The sequence below is a fragment of the Cnephaeus nilssonii genome, assembly GCF_951640355.1.
Source record: "Cnephaeus nilssonii genome assembly, chromosome: 10".
Taxonomy (NCBI): domain Eukaryota; kingdom Metazoa; phylum Chordata; class Mammalia; order Chiroptera; family Vespertilionidae; genus Cnephaeus; species Cnephaeus nilssonii.
This window is the reverse complement of record NC_137081.1, coordinates 2,610,965-2,627,110: the sequence shown is the minus strand read 5'-3', so window position 1 is coordinate 2,627,110 and position 16,146 is coordinate 2,610,965. Positions and strand designations below refer to the sequence as shown.

The 16,146-nt window shown below is 49.2% G+C and overlaps 1 protein-coding gene across 1 annotated transcript in view; it reads right to left on the bottom strand.

Annotated features, from left to right (window-relative positions):
- ANKAR (ankyrin and armadillo repeat containing) overlaps positions 1 to 16,146 on the bottom strand; it is a 43,487-nt gene that overhangs the window by 21,639 nt on the left and 5,702 nt on the right. The window contains exons 2-10 of the mRNA XM_079781973.1: positions 13,901 to 14,538; positions 11,987 to 12,424; positions 9,908 to 10,071; positions 8,865 to 8,968; positions 6,568 to 6,748; positions 4,865 to 5,084; positions 3,015 to 3,050; positions 2,002 to 2,203; positions 1,614 to 1,822 (exon numbers count right to left, since the gene is read on the bottom strand). Of these exons, the coding sequence (XP_079638099.1) occupies positions 1,614 to 1,822; positions 2,002 to 2,203; positions 3,015 to 3,050; positions 4,865 to 5,084; positions 6,568 to 6,748; positions 8,865 to 8,968; positions 9,908 to 10,071; positions 11,987 to 12,424; positions 13,901 to 14,501 (2,155 nt within the window). The 5' untranslated portion in view covers positions 14,502 to 14,538. The remainder of the gene's footprint in view (positions 1 to 1,613; positions 1,823 to 2,001; positions 2,204 to 3,014; positions 3,051 to 4,864; positions 5,085 to 6,567; positions 6,749 to 8,864; positions 8,969 to 9,907; positions 10,072 to 11,986; positions 12,425 to 13,900; positions 14,539 to 16,146) is intronic.

The window sequence follows — 16,146 nt, the reverse complement described above, 5'->3', positions numbered from 1 at the left end:
CCAGGAATCGAACCCTGACCTCCTGGTTCATAGGTCGATGCTCAACCACTGAGCCACACTGGCCGAGCAATAATCTTCTTATTTTATTTCACCTTCAGCTTAGTTTTCTTTGGACCTATTGGGAGTTCCGCGTCTCCCCCTTGGCGTGGGCGCAGTGTCCGTTCTGGACGTGCTTCGCGGTCACGTTTGGCCTTCCATCGGCTCTTCTCGGGGGTCAGCTCCCAGGCTCCTGCATGTCGGCAGCATGGCCTGCTGAGCGCCGCTGGGTCCTCCCTGGGGAGCCTGTGGAGGGGCCCTGCTGACGAGCACCCGAGTCCTGAGCCCAGGGAGGGTTAGGGGGTGGGTCCGGGTGCTCTGTGTTCCCACTGCTGGCCTGGCTTGGTTTCCCGGCCAGCTACGTCCTACGGCTTCCCTAAATATTTTATTTCTGTTGCGTCCTTTCCTATTTCCTCTTGAATGCATGTTTGCTGCTGCTGGTGTTTTCATTTAACCTCCATGTACTTTTAGTGGGGAGGAATAAAATTAGGTGGGTACATTCATTTGGCTTACTAACCCTCACCTTTATAATATTTCTGGATAGATCGAGTACACATTTGGACAAAAATCACAAAACATTTATCAAATGGTGAGGGAAAATGTTACTGAGTCTGTCTCTAAAATTAGGAATGAGGAATAAATTGGAGGGAATCTTTTCCACTCAAACTTTAATTTCCTCCCTTTTCCTTTATTTTTTAAATTTGCTCTATTGATGGAGAAGAAGATGGTTGGACTTTTGGAGAAAATTGGAACATAAAAATAAAGGTAATTGTGTAAAATGTAGTCTACTTGGGTTATTTATCTTTAATTAGAAATAAAACTACTCTTACATACACAAAAATATAGTTTGGTGCTATTTTTATTTCTGGTTTTAACTTAACATTTTTCATTTCATGATTTTTATTTTTTATTTATGTATGCATGTATTTATGCACTTATGTATTTGTTTATTTTAATCCTCACCCAAGGATATTTTCCCCTTGATTTTTAGAGAGAGTGGAAGAGAGAGGGGGAGACAGAGAGAAACATCGATGTGAGAGAAACACATCCATTGGTTGCCTCCTGCACGTGCCCCAACCAGGGCCGGGGCTGGAGAGGAGTCTGCAACCGAGGTACATGCCCTTGACCAGAAACAAACCCAGGGCCCTTCGGTCCACAGGCCGATGCTCTATCCACTGAGCCACACCAGTTAGGGCTTTCATGGTTTTTACATATTTAAAGTACAATGCATGTATTCCTGAATTTGATTTGCCCCATCTCAGAGTATCGCTAATGAACTTGAATAATAGTCAGAATATCTATATATATATATAAAAGGCTAATATGCAAATTGTCCGCTCGGGAGTTCAACAGGGAGAGCGTGAGTTTGATCATTTGCTATGATGTGCGCTGACCACCAGGGGGCGGTGCAGAACATAGCAGGTGACCAGTGGTGGCAGTGGCGGTGGGGTGCTGAGGGAGCGAGGGAGGAGGAGGCAGGGAGGCGGGGAGGCCAGGCCTGGGGACTCTACCCTGCACGGATTTCGTGCACCAGGCCTCCAGTTTATTCATAAAGAGATTGTGTGTTCTATACTCACCTACCAGAGTCTTCCAAACGGGGAGCTCGGGGAGATGCAGCTCGATGATGTGCTTGAGGACCTCCGTGTGGAAGGTCAGCACGGACAGGTGGATGATGTTGTTGCCCTTGATGTCCGTCTTCCTCCAGTTGGCCCCGAGGGAGAACAGGTACTTGATGGTGTCCAGCGCTCCTGACGTGGCCGCGAGCAGCAGCGGCGTGCACTGATTCCTGAAACCCGGGGGACACGGGGTCGTAGCTGAGCACACGGAAAGCCCCGTCTCCTTCCTGTCACACTCGCCCGACGGCTGTGGAGGAGGTCTGGCTTGGACCACCAGCCGCTTTCCGGTCCGCGGGCGGGCGAGCAGGACAGCACGAGGCTGCACGTTTGCAGACGCCCGGGGACTTACTCAGCCGTCGCCTCGGCCTCCAGCAGGCTCGGGTCCTTCCTGCAGAGGATCATGATGACGCAGATGTTGTCATAGAAAGCGGCGAAGTGGATGGGCATCCAGCCCCTTTTCTCGGGAAGCGTGTAGTCGGCTTTGAAGCAGAGGAGGCAGGTGGTGGACTCCAAGGAGCAGGCCTGGGCGGCCAGGTGCAGAGGCGTGGGACCTGGGGCGGACGGGCAATGCCTTCAGGGGTCCGAGCCCCAACAGGCCTGGAAAACAGGGGTGCTGATGCCCAGCCACAGAGCTCAGCCGTGTGGGTACATGCTTCGAGGTAAGCACTGAGAGCGTGACTGTGGGCAAGTCTACATTCCTTGTTTAACAGGCTGCCAGGCCGTTAGAAAGCAGTACTTCCGTAAAGTTAGGAATAAGCATCACTTATTAAAGAAGATATTAAAGAGTTAAAATTAGGTCAACGTGGTCAATAGTTTTTGTGATAAAACAAGCTATTTCTTGTTTATTTTCCATTTGCTTCAAATGGCCTCTGTCCCCAAATCCAGTGGGTGTTGGTCAATTCTCGTCTCACCTCTCAAGGGTAAACGGGCCACATCTTCCTCTCTGACTCAGGTCCTGTCCTCGGCTTCTGTGGCATCACACCCTCCTGTCCCTCCCACCCCCGCTCCCCTCGGCCCGCCCCCCATCCTGTGGGGCCTCCTTTGGGTGTTCCCAGTGTCCTGACCTCTAAATACCATGAACCGGGTTTTGCCTGTTTAAGGTACAAAAACGACTTTTGGATCTGATTTTATAAAAATACGTAGAGGTGACTGCACATTTCACAGTTAAAAACCGGAACAAACAAACTGACGGGAATGTGAATAAAGAACCGGGGGAGAAAACGCTCACATCCCGAAACGGGCACGAAACACCGTCCCGTGACATTCTCATGTGCCAGAGCGCTGTGGGACACAGCCCTCAGGGCAGTTTTAACACGTGCAGTCACGTTCTAAAAGGCACCACGCGTTTTACGTCTGTCTTACCATTCCTTTCTCTTTTTGCGTCCGTTTTTGATGACTCTGTTTGAAAAGGAAACACACATAGGAATGGGATGATTAATATAGAGCTGTTTCCTACATTAGCCCAAACAGACTCGTATGGAAGAGGACAGAGACGATGCTCGGACCCAGGTGAGGTGGGAGGGGACTGGGTGCAGCCTTGGGTCAGGCACCGGGGTGTTCTGGGTGCATCTGACAGCACGCTGCCCCTGCAGGGGTGGGTCAGACGCCCCGCTGAGGCAGTTCGTGCTGGTTCAGTAACAGCAGACACTGCCAGTATTGCTCCACATACTTCAACGTCTACCCAGCCGCGCCGGCGGGGCTCAGGGGTTGAGCATCAACCTATGAACCAGGAGGTCACGGTTCCATTCCCGGTCAAGGGCACATACTCGGGTTGCGGGATCGATCCCCAGTTTGGGGCCTGCAGGAGGCAGCCAATCCATGATTCTTTCTCATCATCTATGTTCTCTCTCTCTCTCTACCTCTCCCTTCCTCTCTGAACTCATTCAAAATATATTTAAAAAGAAAACTACCCAATTCTCAGCCAGTGGACATTCAAGTAGTCACGGGATGAATGAGAGACTCTAATTTGTCAACATTTTTTTTCACTCCAAAAGGACTTAAAATATGACACATCTATGAATAACGACCCGTTGCATTTAAATGTGACTGAATTTGTGCTCTTTTTTCAAATGAAGATTGAATATTTTAATTGAGTGATAGAGGCATCGTACCAACAAAGCATTTCAATTAGAGTGATAGAGCACAGAACTTGATGGTAGTCAGCAGGCTAAAGCAGGACGTCCTGTGTGGCGAGTGCAGGGGGAACACAGCTGGCCGAGAGCCTGGCTGAAATGAGAACCTCGGCAGCAACAAGGCACCAGCCACTCCAGTGCTCCCCCCCCCCCCCTCAGCGGCCCGGGGCCGCCCTGCAGGGCCCACTCCGTCCTTCCCACCTGGGTTAAATATATTCCAAAGAACATGCCAACAAGGAGGTGTCGCAAATAACCGGGAAAGTCACTCTCCGAAGTTCACCCAGGGGTGGCCTCCACGGGGTCGCTACCCCTAAAGGTATCGCTCTAGCGACAGGCTTGTTGTAAACGTAAGGTAAGCTGAGGAGACACCGCCCGGGCGGAGAGCCTGGCACAGGCACTGGATGCTCTGCTCGGGTCTCCATGGCCCTCCCTGACCTCTGACCCCGGCAGAGAGTCGCTGTCTGTCTGCCAGCAATGCTCAAACGCCGCCCTGCCCGCCGACACCTAGGCATTCCCTCAGCAAGGATTTCCCGGGCACCCACCATGCCAGGCTTCCTGCTGGGCCCTGGGCACCATGGCCAACAAGTGACCCAAACTGTCGCCCATTTATGGAGCTGACATTCAAGTGAGGGAGACAGGGTAGACCCATCACAACAGGTAAGAGCAACATGTGATCCCTAGGGAGCCCCTCTGAGCGAAACGGGACAGAACCCTCAACTCCACTCGGGGCACCAATACCACATGGTAGTCTTGCTCTAAAAGCCACATGCACTCTCTCTCTCTCTTTTTAATATGTTATTGATTTTGAGAGTGAGAGGAAGAGAGAGAGGAAGGGAGAGATGAAACATCCATGATGAGAGAGAACCATGGATGGGCTGCCTCCTGCATGCCCCACACTGGGGATGGAGCTTGCTACCCAGGCATGTGCCCTGACCGGGAATCGAACCGTGACCTCCTGGTTCCTAGGTCGATGTCAACCCCTGCGCCACGCGGCGGGCCCGACACGCATTCTTAGAGCTGAGTAAGGGTAAGGAGAGAAAGCCAGCTCAGCCCGTGGGTAAGGTTAGAGCGTGGTGGCACCTTGGCTGAACATGATGAAGCGCCTCTGGTTGACGTTGAAGTTGGCCTTGCACAGCTGGCAGATGATGGGCACGCGGTTGTGCAGGGCGGCGTGGTGGAAGATGGCGTAGCCCGCCTCGTCCGACACGTTGATGGTGGAGCTGGAGGTCTTGCGGCTGAAGGTGTGGAACACGGCGGACAGGCCTTTCTCCACCGCGGACTTCATGCCGAATGGGATGCTCTACAATCGTCCACAAGGCCGCAGTCAGGGTGAGGAGCGCCGGGCAGCGAGCGGTGCCATCGTCCTCACCGCCCTGTGCTCGGCGTCGGGGGCCTCGCCCCCAGGACCCCTGGGGAGAGTGTCTCATGGACAGTGACTAACGCTGTTAGAGCTCCTACAGAAACAGCAAGAACTCCAAACCTTATTTTTGGCAACTCCACCTACACCCCTGTCTCCCCTTTTTTTAGGGAGAAGTTGCAGGTCCTTCTTCTTTAGAGACAAGCAAAATGCGGTGGACAAATATCTTTCTGAAATACTTTAAAAGCAAAGGGAGATCATTGGGTTCCTTCTCTGATTTAAGCATATCATTCTAATGTCGAAGTCTCAAAACTCAAAATCTACAGCTATAGAAACCTTAGAACAATAAACATGATGAATACTAAAAAAAAAAAAAAAAAGAATGAAAAGAAAATAGTTTCTCTAGGTCTTAAAATGAAGAGGTAAAAATGTCACACTTTTAAAAAAATATTTTTTTATTGATTTCAGAGAGGAAAGGAGAGGGAGAGAGAGATAGAAACATCCATGATGAGAGAGAATCACTGATGGGCTGCCTCCTGCACGCCCCACCCTGGGGGTTGAGGCCACAACCTGGGCATGTCCCCTGACCAAGAATCAAACCCTGACCTCCTGGTTCATAGGTTAACGCTCTACCATGGAGGCACACCAGCCAGACTGTCACACTTTTCTTTGAGACATTCCAACTACTTAATATTTTAAAGTTAAACTAACAGGCTATTAAATATTTTTAATGTATAGGCAGTAAAACAAAGAAATGCTTGGTAAATGCCCGTGTATTCTTTGGAAGCGGTGAGCTCACCACCTGAGACACCAGCTGAGACGCCATGCATCGAGCCCTGCTGAAGCAGGTGCAGAGATCCGGGTCGGGACGCTGGGCTTGCGCCTTGGGTTTCATTCCCAGGGGGAGCAGGCTCCACCAGGTGTGAGCGATGTGAAACTCCTTAGCTGGCTGCACCCCAAATTTCTCATTTGTAAAATAGGAGTGATGACCAGACTACTGGCACCTTGAAAGAGTTTGTTGAAAGGATTTATAATAGTGCCTGGCATACAAAATTAGCACTTAATAAGTATGAGCCATCTATATTGTAAAAGGCCAGTGGCCGTAACGCCATAATGACTAAACCACCGGTCACCAGGAGGTGCATTGATGCGTCTCGAGGCGTGGCAGGTCTGAGTCTTGCGCGATTTTGCGCGCTGGGCCTCTAGTTACTAATAGTAATCACAATCCAGTTCATGAACAGGTTGCGTGGTAATCATGCCAGAAAAGTACAACCCAGAGCTTTTCAGGTGGTAACACGTGGGATTCTCATTTCATACGGGAAACGTTACTTAACCTCTGATTTGACCCTGAGATTAAACATTTGAGAGACACTTGACTGTGATATATAACTTCGTACACAAAGTTATGTGGTCATTACTGACATACCTTGCACTTCATAGCTTTCTTGAAACCAAATTTCTTCTTAAATTGTTCGTGTAACTGGGTATCTGTCAGCGGAAGCCTCTTGGGCCGCAGGTTGTTCACGATTTCGTTGATGGCTCCCCACCACTGTGTCTTGTACAGTTGCTGATAGAAAGTTTCCAGTTCAAAACAGATCACATAGTAGCTATTAAAAAAAAATGTTAGAAAGGTAAGTTTTCCTGACTTTGATTTGCTACTTTTTTATACGCTGGTAAACCTTTACATTTCATAACCATTAAAGACAAAACTGTAGTTTAAGGTGTACTTGATAAGTACTTCAATAACATGGTTATCGATGGCTAGTAATCAAGTCTTCCTATAAGGAGCATCTTCTCCATATTGGCATTTCTGATGGACTCTGTGCTCCGGGCCAGGGACTGGGGGCATTGCTGAGTTCGCTGGAAGCTCGAACTCTGGCTTGAAGGAATGCTGGTTTACCTTTTAACCGTGTGCTTACCTTCCTTTTACCAATGTGTGTATTAACTCTTTTAATCTAAGTATGCCTCCATGTGCTTTCTCAAGAGTCTGCCTTGAGCCCGGCCGGCGTGGCTCAGTGGTTGAGCGTCTACCTATGAGCCAGGAGGTCAAGGTTAGACATGTCCGGGTTGCGGGCTCGATCCCCAGTAGGAGGCATGCAGGAGGCAGCTGATCCATGACTCTCTCTCATCATGGGTGTTTCTCTCTCTCCCTCTCCCTTCCTCTCTGAAACCAGTAAAAATATATTTTAAAAAAGAACCCGCCTTGTGTGTGCCCTGGAACGGCGGTGTACTCCCTGCAGCAGGGACAGGGAAACCCCACCCTCAGGTCCTGAGACGGAGCAGACCACAGCCCGGGCCCTCTCAGCCTGGAGGAGAGTCACTGCTGGCTCCTTCCCTTGGTGCTGAGGTCGGCAAACCGCGGCTCGTGAGCCACATGCGGCTCTTTGGCCCCTTGAGTGTGGCTCTTCCACAAAATACCACGGCCTGGGCGAGTCTATTTTGAAGAAGTGGCGTTAGAAGAAGTTTAAGATTAAAAAATGTGGCTCTCAAAAGAAATGTTAATCGCTGTCCTGTTGGTATTTGGCTCTGTTGACTAATGAGTTTGCCGACCACTGCCTCGGTGAAGGGAGAGGTGGCCTTGCTCCCGGCTGCCACCCCACCCCGCGGGGGGCGCCTCGGGGCCGCTCTCCCTCCGCCGTGGGAGCCTCTCCTGCCACCTGGGCTCTGTCAGATGCCTCTGGTCACGGCTGTCGACACGGCGGCCCTGACGGTGGCTCCCATGGCCCCTCACTTGCTGCTCAGTGGCCACCAGTCCCCCTGCGGGTGTAGAGAAGTCCGCTCATTGCACACATGTTCAGGGAGCTGAGTCGAGGACCGACTACACGCGGGGAATTCCTTGCCCAGGAGCTGGGGGGGGGGGGGGGTGCCCGGGCCCCACGGGCCAGTGAACGGCAGGTCTTAGGGAAGCCCTCCGCTCTGAACGCGTCAGGGTGACCGCCCCTTCCCTGACCTCCTGACCTGTCCGCCAGCCCGGACGTCTGCACGCAGCGGCCTCGCATGGATGCAGGCACGTCCGAGGGCCAGTCCACACGTCTGAGGGGCCTCCTTCCTGGGCACCGTCCCCCCCACAGGGAACCGGCACAGGGCTGTCACTGCAGGCTGCCTCCGCCCGCCCCTTCCTCCAGGGCCCGGCCGGGGAGGGCCACCCCTCACTAGGGGCCGCCTCCCGCACTGGAATCGGGGGGCGGGGGGCCTGAGCCCCGCTCCGAAGGCCTTCCCATCAGTGCTGATGCACTCGAGGACGTAAGGAGCTGTGCGGGCCAGACGGCGTTCACGGAGGGGCCGCCTCTGAGGGCTGTACACGGTGCCCCGCAGAGCGTGAGAAACACCACACTCAGTGCTTCGCTGGGCCCTGGCCGGTGTGGCTCAGCGGATAGAGCGTCGGCCTGCAGGCTGAAGGGTCCCAGGTTCGATTCCGGTCAGGGGCGTGTACCTTGGTTGCGGGCACATCCCCAGTGGTAGGCGTGCAGGAGGCAGCTGATGGATGTTTCTCTCTCATCGATGTTTCTAACTCTCTATCCCTTTCCCTTCCTCTCTGTAAAAACATCAATAAAATATATTTTTAAAAAAAGACTTTGCTGAGTCCGCTTGTCATGCAGGGGGTGTTGTTGAGCTGAGACCTCCAGCGTAAGGCTGTCAGCCAGCCCTGGAACTCTGGCCCGGGCCTGCTTCCCGCTAACTTCCAACAGCTGTGGCTGCTGCGAGGACCTGCCGGGTCCTTACCTCTTTCCGTTAAATTCCATGACTGGTATGGAGTAATATTCTTTGTACCCGGAATCTTCCGCAAACGTGCTAGCGGCACAATCCTGTATTTTTTCCAGATTGTCCTACAATATGAGTTAGGTTAGTAAAAAATGTCTTTAAACAAATCTAAACGACTGTGATATCTTTTAGATGAAATTTTATACATGCAAATGACAATTTTAAAAAGCTATCCCCTCAGACCCTCATAATAACTATATGTACCAGGTCCCTACTTTGGGAATGAGGAAAAAAATGTAAAAGAAAAGACACAGGAAATGACAATAGAAATGTATAAACCTTGCCCTAACCCATTTGGCTCAGTGGATAGAGCATCGGCCTGTGGACTGAAGGGTCCCAGGTTCGATTCCGGTCAAGGGCATGAAACTTGGTTGCGGGCACATCCCCAGTAGGGAGTGTGCAGGAGGCAGCTGATTGATGTTTCTCTCTCATCGATGTTTCTAGCTCTCTATCCCTCTCCCTTCCTCTCTGTAAAAAAAAATCAATAAAATATATTTTTAAAAAAGAGAAATGTATAGTATTTATACTACATTCCAGATGAAGAATTATTTTCCCCAAACTCTAGAGCAGCGCGGTCGCCACCCGGTGGTCCGTGGGCCACTGGTGGTCCGTGAGGTCCGGGAGGTTGGCGACTGCCGCCCTGGAGGCCTCTGCTCCCACACGGATCTCGGGGGGAAGTAGAAGGACACGCAGTGAGTGGCCAGGACTCAGACTCCACTGTTTGGTTAAGTGTCCTGAGGCCAATACTGCCCGTGAGAGGCCTGACCGTCTGTGCGGATGAGAGCTGTACTCAGCTTCCTGCCCATTTCATCTCTGACATGCAACACGGTACCTTAGGCGCAGTTTGCGCTTAATTCATACGTGTCCCACACGGCCTGGGAAAAGGAGTGCGAGGGGAAGAGGATCATTTCGAGAGCTGCCGGGTGCCGGCTCCAGCAGAGACTTTCTGAGCGGAGAACGGGACGAGAGAGCCAAACCATCTCAGGAATAACCAGCGTTCGCACCTGGAAAACTTCCAGCGCGTCCTCGATGGCAGGCGTGGTGATATCAAACTCAATCCCGCCGTGAACGTGGAAGTACTGATGCTTTGTGAACTGGAAGTTCTGGCATTTAAAGTCTGGTCCGTAAATAAACGGAGGCAATTCTCGCTCGGTCTTGACCTTGTCATCTCAAAAAGGAAAACAAACTGATTAAAAAGCGAAAAGGGGCAGGTAAACAATCATCCTTTGGAAATCTAGATTCTCAGTTATGTAAACAAAGTGAAAAATCCACACAAAGTGAAAAACTTGGCAACGAGATTCTGTGCAATTATTTATGCTCTTGGTGTATATTTCAAACATTAAAATCTATTTATGTCATACGTTTTGGGGCATTTTCTGTAGTTTCATTGTACAGACATTCCCAAAGGACAGTCAAAACACTATTCTACTTATTGATTTCTATGTGTGAGCTCAACACTAAAATCTCACCTCCAATCATCAGCAAAGATTTGAAACTTGGTGCCTTAGAGAATCTTTGGTTAAATAAACAAAAACTTACCAGAACTAGAAATAAGTGGATATCTCTTACATGACAAAAATAACCAGCCCACTTCTCTGGAAAGTAATAAAACCGCACATAAAACATTTATTTTAAAAAATAATTTTCTAAAGTCGCAGTACGGATTAGGTTTGTTCAGTATCTTCCCCTGTTAGCAGACTGTGGTTTCATCCACAGAAAGGACATCATGTCACTTGGGAAATGTAGAAGGGCGCACAGAAAACCGCAAACATGGGATAGCAGCCTGCTCTCAGCACCGGGAGTGAGCCGTGAGCATCCCCTCTGAGCGCCTGTGCTGTTCCTCACCGGAGTGAGAGGGCATCGCAGACAGAGCCGCGCCCTCTGGGCCTGGCCTCTCAGCTCCTCACCCGCACCGCCCCTCACCCCGGCCCCGGGCAGCGCCGGCATGAACCCATTTCACACAGTTCACCGAGACGATCCTCTTCACCATCCGAAGGCGCGTGACACACATGTTCACTGAGTGATTTGCAAGTTTCTACTGAAACGTTTCCATCTGAATAGAAAGCCCACGGGCGAAATTGTGTTTTCACTGGGGTGGGGAGAACAGCTTGCACGTCCTTCCTGTCGGATTCCATGGAAGCGTGCTCCTATTTCGGCTCTCCAGTCTCCTCCATCGGTCTCTGTGCTAATTACAGAGCCATTTAGTAACGTTTCAAAATGTGTTTTCCGACCTATGAACCAGGAGGTCAGGGTTCGATTCCTGGTCAGGGCACATGCCCGGGTCGCGGGCTCGATCCCCAGTGTGGGGCGTGCAGGAGGCAGCCGACTGATGATTCTCTCTCTCCCTTTCCCTTCCTGTCTGAAATCAATAAAAATATATTTAAAAAATAAAATATGTTTCCATCTCTTTTTTCTGAAATGTCAGACATCCATGATCCTTCAGTATGCCATATTAATTCAGAATCAATTTCTAAACTTTCGTGAAAAACATGATAGAGAATTTTTTTGTTTTTAATCCTCATCTGAGGATATTTTTTCCATTGATTTTTAGAGAGTGGAAGGAAAAGGGAGAGACAGAGAGGAACATCGATGTGAGAGAGACACATCAATTGGTTGCCTCCCACACGCCCGACCAGGACCAGGAGCCTGAAACCAAGGTACATGCCCTTGACGGGAACGGAACCCGGGACCCTTCGGTCTGCAGGCTGACGCTCTATCCCCTGCGCCAAACCAGCCAGGGCGTGACAGGGATTTTGAGTGGACGTGCACTGGCTTTCTAGATCGATTTGGGAGAGATAGGATATATCCTCAGTGTGGCCCCATCATAAACGTGGCGTATTTCCCAATTTCTCAGAACTTGCTTTAAGTCTTATAATTGGTGTGCATATACACCAAGTACTGTGTACAAAGACCACGTATCTTTAATTACTTTGGTAATTACTTTGGAGACGATATATCTTTTATTCTTTCTAACAGGCCACAGCTAGGTTACATGCCTGGACTCACACACTAAAACACAGTTCAATGGAAACAGGAAGTTATCATGTATCTCTGTTTAACGTGTGACTTTACGTGCAGCTCACCGGAGAAGGGCGGCAGCAGGCTGCTCAGATAGGGGACTTTCATCTTCTTCTTCAGACTCAGGAGAAACGGGGTCAGGAAGCATATTAGCTTCAGGTACCCGATCCCTCTTCTGATCTCCCTTTTCTTCTCAAAGTGTTTCTGAATCACCTTCTGCTGGAGGTACAGCCGCTGCTGGAGCCGCTGGTAGGTGCAGATGTCCAGGCAGTCCTGGGTGCACTTGATGGCGTTGGTGAGCCAGAAGGCCGTGTCGAACACAAACACGTTCTCGCACTGCTGCACCTGCAGGGTGCTGAAGGTCAACTTCAGCAGGATGTTCTCGGCGTATTTCATAAACACCGCCGTTTCCTCCGGGGAATTGGGATTGTATGTTGGGTCTTCATTCATGTCCTCGTCATAGATCCCGTTAAAGTCGGGGTCATTTGTAATGTCGATCAAGCCTTCACAGGGTAAGAGAAACAGTTTAGAGAGTGGCAGGTCAGACACAGGGCTTCATGACCAAAGTCCTGACATGACAGGGGCGGGGTCATGAAATGCCAATCAAAACTGTGACAGTGAAAAGCAGGCAGGCGATGGGTAACTAAGCAGGGTAAAGAGAGATGGAGAGGTGTAGAATTAAAAACAACAGATTTCCATTCTCCTTGTTTATTTATTTTAAAAATATATATATTTTATTGATTTCAGAGAAAGGAAGGAAGAGGGGAGAGAAATAGAAACATCAATGATGACAGAGAATCATTGATCAGTTGCCTCCTGCATGCCCCATACTGGGGATCAAGCCTACAACCCAGTTGCCCTGACTGGGAATTGAATCTCCTGGTTCATAGGTGACCTCCTGGTTCATAGGTCAATGCTCAACCACTGAGCCATGCTGGCTGGGCGATTTCCATTCTCTCTAAAGGAAAAGAAACACAATACCATGGAAACAATAGTGTATGGTGCCAGGTGGGCACTGGAAATATTGGGGGGAACACTTTGTAAAGTACATGATTGTCTAACCACTATGCTGTATACCTTAAACCCCTGGTCGGCAAACTGCGGCTCGCGAGCCACATGCGGCTCTTTGGCCCCTTGAGTGTGGCTCTTCCACAAAATACCATGGCCTGGGCGAGTCTATTTTGAAGAAGTGGCGTTAGAAGAAGTTTAAGTTTAGCCTTCACCGGTGTGGCTCAGTGGATAGAGCGTTGGCCTGCAGACTGAAGGGTCCCAGGTTCGATTCCAGTCAAGGGCGTGTGTCTTGGTTTCGGGCACATCCCCAGTAGGGGGCATGCAGGAGGCAGCTGATGGATGTTTCTCTCTCACCAATGTTTCTGACTCTCTCTCCCTCTCCCTTCCTCTCTGTAAAAAATTAATAAAATATATTTTTAAAAAAAAGAAGTTTAAGTTTAAAAAATTTGTCTCTCAAAAGAAATGTCAATCGTTGTACTTTGATATTTGGCTCTGTTGACTAATGAGTTTGCCGACCACTGCCTTAAACTAACACAAAATAATACTGAATGTAAACTGTAATTAAAAGATAAAATAAAGATAGAATATTGCCATTTATAATGTTACCCTTAATCTAGGCTTGAAAAAGCAGCTTAGAACCACAATGTACATCTGACTAACGAAAGCCACTGGACACAGTGCCACACATTCCCCCTTCCACTCCCCATTCTTTTATTTAAAAGACTCAGTAAAAACACTGAACATGCTAAAGGGGATGCCCCGGGGTTTAGTGGCATCTGTCGTTTATGCACAGGCATTTAGAGAATTATGGCCATTGGAAGGGAGGAATTTATACATTCGGCAAATCAAGAATAAATACCCATGAAACCAAATGCCACTAAAACACCAAAGCTTCGGTGGCTCACGCACATTATTTACGCTTAACCTCGATTCTCATGTCATTTATAAAACGCGTTCAATTCTCTTACCCGCTGAGCTGAACTCGGCGAAGATGTCTTTGCTTGTCTGCGGCTTGCCCTCCGGGTCGATGTCCAGGATGGTCCGCCACAGTTCGGAGAACCGGGCCCGCTTTTCCTTGGGCATGTAGATCCCGTGCCACAGGGCTTTCAGCATGTAGTCGACGTTGATCAGAATCTGCCCAATTCTGGTATCAAAATAGGCCGGCGGTAACTGGCAGGAAGAACTCTGGTCATAATTGGCCTCTAAGCTGATGCCCGGGATCTGGTTCAGGCAGTAAATGCCCACGGCCAGCTCGCGGATGATCTGGTGGACTTCTCTGTAGTCGAGGAGGGCCGTGGGGTCCACGGGCATGAGCAGGATGGTCGTGTTGAAGCCCACGTTGTTCATCTGGCTCATGATCCCGCCCGGGGAGTCCATCTGGAGGTGGACGTCCTCCTTGCCCGACAGCCAGCTCACCAGCGCGGTGGTCAGCAGCTCCTGCACTTCGCTCCGATCATATTTCTCAAAAAAAGCAGAAGCGTTTCTCTGGACCGCTAAGTTCTCCAGGTAGGTTTCCTCATCCTGGACTTGATCAAATCTCTGCAATCCTTTCTTGGGCAATCGTAACATATCTAATGAATCCTAGCGTGTCCTTTTGGGAAGTTTTCTGTAATAAATCAAAAGGGGGAAAAAAACCACAAGCAATAAAATAAAGCTGGATTGCTCCGGAAAGACATCTGTTCCTTTCATCCTTATGGGGTTAACTGTTTTGAGGTAGGACAAGAAGAAGTGAGGACAATCCCTTGGCAAGTGCAATAAAGGAAACGGTGAAAAATTATTAAACAAGGCCAAACAATTTCAGCTATTTACAGCCAGCGAATGAATCCTAAGGTTTTATCTCCCCTACCCAAGGACACTGAGAGTCAGTGGTCGACACATTCCAGACTGTCCTGGGGCAGACGGGCCTCGGTCCTGGTCCCTCTTGGCTGACAGTCACTGAAAAGAAAACTAACCGGAAAATAACCCTGACCCCTCTGTACGCTCACTTTGAGGCATCAGCATAGTGAGGGACACACCTGGACAGCTAATGGATATCTGTTAAGACCCTGCCCTGCGGTTCCCCTAGGAGTCCCACCCGCTAAAGAAAGAAAAAGCCTCCAGACAGGGACGCCCATGACCATGCCTCTCTCCCTCAGACGTGCGTCTGTGCCCTCGAAATCACCTGGACCTGTGAAATCCTTCCTACACGAACAGGAACCCACGCACCACCTGCTGGCATGAAGCGGCCCACTCCGGCCCCAGGCCCACCTGGTAACAGTTTCATGGTTAACCATTACATTTTCAATCTTTTAAACAACATTTCTAAAAGTTGAAGTATAGTTAACATACAATATTATATTAGTTTCAGGCCCACAGAATAGTGATTCTACGTTGATATACCATAGGAAGTGCTCACCATGATATGCCTAGTAACCTGTCACTGTACAAAGTTATTATGATACTGCTGGCCGGTGTGGCTCAGTGGCTGAGCATCGACCTATGAACCAGGAGATCTCAGTTCGATTCTGGTCATGCCCGGGTTGTGGGCTCAGTCCCCAGTAGGGAGCGTGCAGGAGGCAGCTGATCAGTGATTCTCTCTCATCATGGATGTTTCTATCTCTCTCTCCCTCTCCCTTCCTCTGGAATCAATAAAAATATATTTAAAAAAACAAAGTTATGATGATCCTATTGACTATAGTCCCTGTGCTGTACATTATATCCATGTGACTTATTTTATAACTGGAAGTTGTACCTCTTATTCCCCCTCACCTTTCCCACCTGTTCTCCCAGCCCCCTCCTCTGACAACCATCCATTTGTTCTCTGTACCTAGGAATCTGTTTCTGTTTTATGTATTTGTTTGTTTATATTCTACACATAAGTGAAATCGTATTTTTATTTCTCTGTGTGACTTTTCTCACTTAGCATAATACCCTCAAGGTCCGTCTAGGTTGTCATAGTGGCAAGATTACATTCTTATTTATTGCTAAACAATATCCCATATATATCACACATTCTTTAGCCATTCATTTGTTGTTGGACACAGGTTGTTTGCATATCTTGTCTACAGTAAATAATGCTGCAGTAAGTATATCTTTCATATATATATATATATATATATATATATATATATATATATATATTATTGATTTCAGAGAGGAAGGGAGAGGTAGAGAGAGAAACATCAATGATGAGAGAGAATCATTGACCGGCTGCCTCCTGCACCACCCCCTCCTG